A 7,837-nucleotide genomic window follows, 5' to 3' on the forward strand; every position below is an offset into this window, starting at 1 on the left:
AATTATATGATATTTTTAAATATTAAATAATAAAACAAAGATTTGCTCCTCCTTACAGAAACACATATATAAAATCCAATAACATACCTATTTCTTTAATTTTTTTTTTTTTTTTAAATTTAAAATACAGTATCTTCTTAGTGCGACTTTTGCTGTTTAACTTCTTGGGATAGTTTCTCAATATGCAGCGAATACGCTGTAATTTTCATTTTCAAACATGACAAAAAACTCGTGTTGTTTAGTACGTTTTTCAACTTACTTTTAATAAAGTTCATATTAAAAAATATTTGCTCACAGAAATATGTCGATCCGAAAATCGATAGAAGTCCAAATGCATATGTTTGAAATCACCAAATGTAAGTGTCTGGTAAACAATTCCACGTGTCAAATACAATCTGATCTTGCTTTTTAAAATCTTCTATTTCAGACCATTTTTTGTATTGCAAAGGTAGATTTTTGTCTTTCCAACTCCTCCAGGTCAGCTTTAAGATTTCTAAATTTTGAATTTCACAAATCCTGGGTTTTCAGGTCCTCTAACTGAAGTTGAAATGCAGCCTCATCAATTCTAGCAGAAGGCGAAAAATTTAATTCGGCAGGATTAATTTCAAGTGGTCGCAATAAAAATGACATAGTTGCCTTGTTCTTTCTAAATTCCTCAAATCTCCCATTAAATGCAGATCGCATATTTACCACAATTTCTTTGAAAAAGGTTAAATTTATGGAATTATTATCAGCTTGTTATTGTTGATATTTCTTAGGAAAATGTAATAATGTGCCTTTCTCTAAGTCTGTCGCAAACAAATATAATTTTTGTTCAAACAAAATCACTTCTTCTAAAAAGCAAAACTGCTATATTTCCCTTTCCCTGTAGTTTCTTATTTAGTGCATTTAAATGGGAAGTCATATGCACCATAAAGTAGAATTTTTGTAAAATGTAAATAGAATGTAAAGAAGGATTATCGCGTATGATTTCATAGAGTTCAAACATGAAAGTATTAAATTTTTCAGCATCGCATGTACTATTTTCAATTGTAAAATATCCTTGACTTAATGTAAAATGTCCTTGATTAAATGTAAAATATCCTTAATTTATTGCAAATGCTAAATTTAGAGTTTTTAGTTTCTAATTTAATAAATAACATTCATTTTGCATTATTCCAAAATAGATTGTTTAATAACGAAAAGAGCTGCAGGTTGCCAACCACTGGTATATATGAAACGCAAAGGTCCATTTGTCCCACCCCTATCTTGATGCGTTATACTAACTATCCCATTCTGATCTCATGTCCTTCGTACTAGCTCAGGTACATTATATACATTCTTACACTCAAGTTCCTCACTGATGCCTGCATATCCTCTCCCTCCCCCCCTTAATGGTTCTAGTTGCTCTGATTTTGCACATCCACTTTCACTTCATTCAGCAACTTTTTACAGTCTCTGCACACCAAATCCATTCAGATGCAAGCCATCCATCTTGTACAAATCCTTTCACCCATCAAACTCGCTCCACACCATATCTTCTGCATAACCTGCACATAGAGTCATTTGCAATTATGGCCCTCCTAAAATCTTCTCTGTCAGACTGCAACAACAGATTCGCTATCCTAACTCTCTCACTCTTTTCTTTTGCTACCTCTAATAATTCCTTCGAGTCCTCTATCATAGCAATTTTATCTCCTTTCAAATCATTTGTTCCTGCCACGACTATCATTTCTTTCACCCTCTGCTTTTGTACTCATGCCACCATAGCTAAATAATCTATGGTGGCATATCGGGAGGGCACCTACTGTACAACTCTCCATCTCCACCAACCGCAACTACCTTCCTCATCTAGACCAATGCAAACTGCTGACCACCACTAGTATTTTCACAGACGATCACAAACATCCATGCCCACGGCAGGATTCGAACCTGCAGCCTTTTGGCTGGAGAGAGAGGATACACTAACCACTCAGCCAACCAGTGAGTGAATGGAATAAACAACTAATAGGAGCTGTGAATATTATATTTTTAGCAAATGTGTTCCAAGGAGACGTATAGGTATTGAGGCATTGTACCTGTAACATTCCATTAAGAGTCCATATAATAATTCTTAGTCACATTACCTTTGTAATAATAATAATAAGTTCTCTTTACTACTGTCTCCTTTTATCCTACCCAAAATAATGAAAGTATGCAGCTGTTACCCAAATCACAGCTCAATGCAACAAACCATACACAAAACAAAAGTAGTCCACATTTGTTTTGCAATCTCCGAACTTTTAAGAGATTTAAAGTTCTGAGTACAATAAAGAATTAACAGATTCAGCATGTTACAGTATTCTTGATGTCCATTCAAACTATTGCTATTTCCCTTGAAAATAACAGCTACAAAAATGCAAGTTAAGTAAAATCTCTATTATACAAATTGTGTGTGTGTGAATATTTTTGGAATCTACCACATTCTCCTAACCTCAACAAACATGGCTCTTCTACCAAAAAACTCTGGGAGACTATTATCATGAGCCCATCCACTGAACAGTCAAGATCCCCTCACCATACCTAGAAGGCACTAGTTAGGACTGCAAGGTCATGCTATTTTGATTCATTAAAGTTAGGATAGAATAGAAGGAAATATTAAGCTAAATGACCTATTTTTACTGGAGTTCTTCAAAAGACTCTTTCATCAATACAAATGTTACAGTTGATTAGCAAATTATCTGAAAAACAGAGACTGCTTATGTTGGGTCTGTTGTGCCAAATCTTCAAGAGTTATTCTGTACCCATTTCCTGTGTCTGAAAACATAGTCAAGAGTAATAATAAAAGATATAGTGCAAGGAGTCTCCCTGAACTACAATGCAGACAGGAAAGCTCTCATTCAGCTCTCCATTAACTATTACTCTGAAAGGTTAATTTTAGTATGGTTTTGCTATTGCTTTGAACTGAAAGCTTTTGAGAAATCTATGAAGTTCAAGATTAAAGAAAGGTTTTTACCTCTTGCTCCTTCTAGTAGTCCTATCAGGCAGCAGACATTGAACGCATGCAAACCGCCTTAGAATATCCCGAAAATTGTTAATAATTGACTTTAAAATTTTCTAACACCCCACTTAATTTCATGTTTTATTGATATCTATAAAATTTATTTATTGATAACAATAAATAAGCAATTAGGTGAGCCCTCCCTCTCTCTACATTTGATCATTTAGTTCTATGTACTTAAGTAATGCAAGATTTTTTTTTTTTCGATTTACCCAGCTGATGATCCTTAAACCCATTACTGTTGTTGGTTCAGGTATAACGCTGTTATCTTTATGTACATTCCCAGGACGGTTTCTTCCATAGTTTACTAATGATTTTAAGCACCCTCTTAAAATCTTATCATTAGTTATTTTGAGTAACATTTAATATATTTAACCCACAGTAAGTCGCACTGTACATTATTTGGGAAATAGTAAAATAAGATGTTTGTTGGCCAATTTTTTAAGAATGAAAATGGGCGCATATCGCTGTACCAGTCACGTATAAATACAGGTGTCGAGATGGACAGTTTCCTGTTTCCTCAAAAGCTTTTATAAACAGATCTTATCACAGTAGGAAAAAAAATATTCTACAACATCAGCAGTGTATACTTCACTACTTTTGTTAGAAGATAGCATTATTACTAATGCGAGAAAATAAACAAAAATGAAACACATCGGGTTGCAGCACGTTATACAGCTGAAACCTTAAAACATTTAAAAATAACCAAAATCCTACCTGCCGGGTACATTTTTTGAGTTTTTTTTCCAAAATGCTGATCTAACTTCGCTGCTGGTCCTGTCCTGAAATCCTTGCATAATGTCGTTGAAATAAAGCAGTTGTTAACATAATCCTTTTAAAAGGAGTTGAAAAAACTGCCACAAGTTCAAGGCATTGACACAGGTCAACTGCAATGTGTATACTCAGCATTGTCCTCCATGATTGATCCGATTCACCTACTCTCAAACCGTAAATTCAAGAGCAGAAGTGCTAAATTTGGATGTTACGAGAAATCTCTCCGTATTGTACGAGCATTTTCAAAAGCCAAGGCAGAGAAAACGTGGTGCATGAGACTACAACATAGCAAATTGGATCGTAATAAAATAGGTCATATGTATTTTGATAATTTATTAACATTCAATTCAGTCTATGTTTTTGGACTCCTTGGAGGTGTCACGAAATAATAATAATAATTATTATTATTAGTAGTAGTAGTAGTAGTACAAATCTCCCCTTTTCATTAATATTTAATCTCCATTGTTAATAAACAAGTATGACAGAATAGCCACATGAATTATTAGATTCAAATAAGCTACTCTTTACCAACATCATTTGCCCTATTGCCTATGCAGTGATATTAACATTAATATGCAACTGCCATGACAATAACATTCTCGTTATAATATTGCTTGTAAATAGCATGTAATATTACAGGCCCTGCATAGCTTCGGGAAACATATATGACTCCTCAGGTGAGAGAATTACTTACAGGTTCTATTTTATTCGACGAAAGGGATTCATTTCCCGAGTTAGTTACTCTTTAGATCAGATAACTAAAAGTTTTCGTTAGTATATCCCTAAAGAAAGAAACAGACGATTTTAGCCACACAAATCAGAGAATTAGATATTAGACTAACAATATTCAGACAGGAACAGTAGCTAGAATGAGGAATGCAAGGTGTCGGTGGTTGTATGCCTTATAGATGTCTCCTTCAGCTATGCATTCCGGCTAGAAATCGCTTTGACAAAGAAGGCACAGTGTGGGACGCCACTCGCTTTCCAAAAAGTTAGGAATAAGGGCTACAAGCGTCACAAGTTCCCTTTGGAAAGAAAAAGGCGTAGCGCGTTTATTTAGTTTGCTGTTATTATTGATTTCAAAGGAATAGCAATAATAATTCTGGCAATTTCGAGAATAACAAGAGTCGGATGCTTAATTCATACTGTCCATCATTATTGAATCTGAAGGGTCTCACCAGGAAGATTTATAAACCTCTAAGTGAAAATAAGTGCTGTTTTTATACGAGATAAATATTCAGAAAAATCAGCTGACTGTATGAGCTTATTGTAACTGGAAGCTTACATACATCCATAATTTAAAATAATAATAATAAATAAATTCGTTGACGCCTTTCTGAAAAGGGATTAGAAGAGGCCATTTTATCCTCATCCTCTAAAACTTTCGGAGATTGGGAAGAAGTCAATCTCTACCCTTAGCCAATCAGAGATAACTGTCCAAAACTATCATTGATTTCAAACGACATCTGGTGAAAGGAAAACTCTGGTGAAAAGAGAACTCTAGATAAATGTCATCATCTCGTCGTCCTTAACATAATATATTATTGTCTGAAATAGTGTTGGTTCTATGTTCAATTTTATTGAGTTAATGGATTAAAAATTCGAATTTGGAGATGAAAACCTACTTTCTGTGCCAGGAGTTGAGGGAACCGGTCAAAGAAAGGCTGAGAAAGAAAGAAAAAAAGTTGTACTAGTTAGTACAACCAGGCGAAAATAAAATGGATATTTATTTTCCGGTCAAAGAAAGGCTGAGAAAGAAAGAAAAAAAGTTGTACTAGTTAGTACAACCAGGCAAAAATAAAATGGATATTTATTTTCGCCTGGCGAAAATAAATATCCATTTTCTTTTGAGAAACCAGAATTTCAGAGAAGAAGCGCTCTACCCAGATATCCAAAATAAAGTTTATTGCCAAACTGAAGCCTTAATTCTTTTTTCTTCATTAAGTCACTAAATACCTTTCTCTTTCAAAGAAGAAATTACAATAGTGTACGGTCTCCACCATTAAGCTGGAGGAATCATCTATTTGTTTTATGATCATCAAGCATCATAATGGATTAGCTACTATAATTATACATTTAAGAGTCCAAGACAAGTTGCTGAAAATTCAAATACTATGTTCCATGAAAATTTACCTTCTTGCCAAGAATCTAACTATAATTTATTCATTTCATTAACGACAATATTAATTATGCTATTGATATGTCACAATAATAATTTTATGCTATATGAGAGGGAGTTACTCAAATATTGTAAACCAAGTTCATCATAATCCAATTTTACAGCTTACCTACATTTATGTAAATGCTGCAAGGCCACAGTTAATGCATATAATTATGCAATAAATATATATATTACCATATATACTTATACCTGCTACACAAAATACTACCACGTTAGCATTGGCAATATTCATGGTCTTGGCATTACTTTGTTTTTCCTGAACCATTGTAAATGCACACTCGTACAAAAATTCCACAGAGCATCCTTACATTCTGCTGTTTAATTTTCACAAGTGCTTTGGACCCCATTCAAGTAAAGTACACATGCACTTCATTATGATCTTATACGAAGTTATCTAAAGGCATTTGTATTTAAGAAATACAGTAAAAGTTCCATTTGCAGTCTGGTGATTTACTATGATATATTAACCAATTTTCTCAGAGTTTGTCCAATAAATAGATGACGGCAAATTCCTGTTTTCCCTTTCTATTGTATTTCATCTATGCAGCCGGCTTACAATTGCTTTGCTCATTATGTGTTCACTGGACCGGTTTACCTTTGAGGGACAAAAAACCGAGTTTCCGTGGAGAAAAAGCTCTGATAAAACTTCCTCGCTTCATAGACTGGGTTCGAACTCTGGTCTTTCCAAACAAAGGGACCTGTCAAAAACAAATAAGCTATTAAGGCTCGCTCATTTGAAATACAATTATGAATTGGAATGGAAACAGCAGAGAATGTTTTTATGTTGATCCCATAAGAGAGAGGTTGTTTGGTTGGTCAACCTATACATCTCAGTAGTACCATGAATTGATATAACATTCGATTTGAAGACCTGTGTCTTCAAATCGAATGTTATATCAATTCATGGTTAACAAATAACAGGTGGAGAATGTCTCAAAATACATCATAGAAGGAATGAAAGAGGAGAAAGAAAAACTTTTTTTCCATAAGTTTGAATTTGAACCGTGAAGGAGTGTGGCAGATTAGAAGAGGTATTCGTTTCAATGAATTTAGTAGAGTGTGAAAAAAAATATTGATGATAAAGCATATTAACAATGATAGTATAAATATTTATAGAGGATGCATACAGTAGAAATACCTGTGTGAAAGTCGGTAGAGTACTTTGGTAAGAGATGGGTTTTTAATCAACCTACTTGCTCTCTCCTGTATTGAGTCAAATATTTTTAAGAATCTCATAGAGACACCACCTCAAATGCGAGAGCAGTATTCGATAATTGGATAGATTTATGATTTATATCGAGTTAATAACTGTTCAGGCGTAAAGAAAAACTTGACGAAAACAAGAATAACTCTAAGGAGAGAAATCTTGTCTAAAGAGTTTAATGTTGTTAAAGAAAAATGACAAAGCTATCTGAATCTCATATTAAGAATGGCCTGGAGATCAGAATTAAGGGTGGTGGTTCCTTATATTCTAATTGTGCCAATCGTTCAGAAGTCTGTTCTCTTATCTACACTGTTCTTTCTATATATCAACGACCTACTACAGTTGATATATACTGATGCCATAATATTTCTCTTCTTTAATCTCAGTTGTGAACTACGTCAACACTTTTTACCCTAACAAATTGATAAATTCTTCATATGTGGTTGACGAAAGGTACATTTCAGTAAATTTCATCAATCTTCTGGTCAAACGCGCAGTTTGATCAATGGCAGTAACACTTCACTCCTCATTTATATAGTGCAAGGTTTATCAAGTGAGGAGGAGTAAGTATACTATCATCATTCAAACTGTATAATGCATTGGTTGTCAACTGGAATAAATCTTTGATATACGGAAGGAAGAATGTGGACGAGAGAAC

General features: G+C 34.0%; 1 protein-coding gene across 1 annotated transcript in view; it reads right to left on the reverse strand.

The window, feature by feature from the left end:
- Positions 1-3,930, reverse strand: part of Tbc1d22 (TBC1 domain family member 22) — a 239,663-nt gene extending 235,733 nt beyond the window's left edge. Inside the window, exon 1 of the mRNA XM_090415889.1 lies at positions 3,737-3,930. Coding sequence (XP_090272015.1) covers positions 3,737-3,816 — 80 coding nt within the window. The 5' untranslated portion in view covers positions 3,817-3,930. The remainder of the gene's footprint in view (positions 1-3,736) is intronic.
- Positions 3,931-7,837: the final 3,907 nt, after the last annotated feature.

Source organism: Typopeltis vanoorti, chromosome 3 (genome assembly GCF_054136105.1).
Source record: "Typopeltis vanoorti isolate ZY-2024b chromosome 3, IOZ_Tvanoo_1.0, whole genome shotgun sequence".
In the NCBI taxonomy this organism is placed as follows: domain Eukaryota; kingdom Metazoa; phylum Arthropoda; class Arachnida; order Uropygi; family Thelyphonidae; genus Typopeltis; species Typopeltis vanoorti.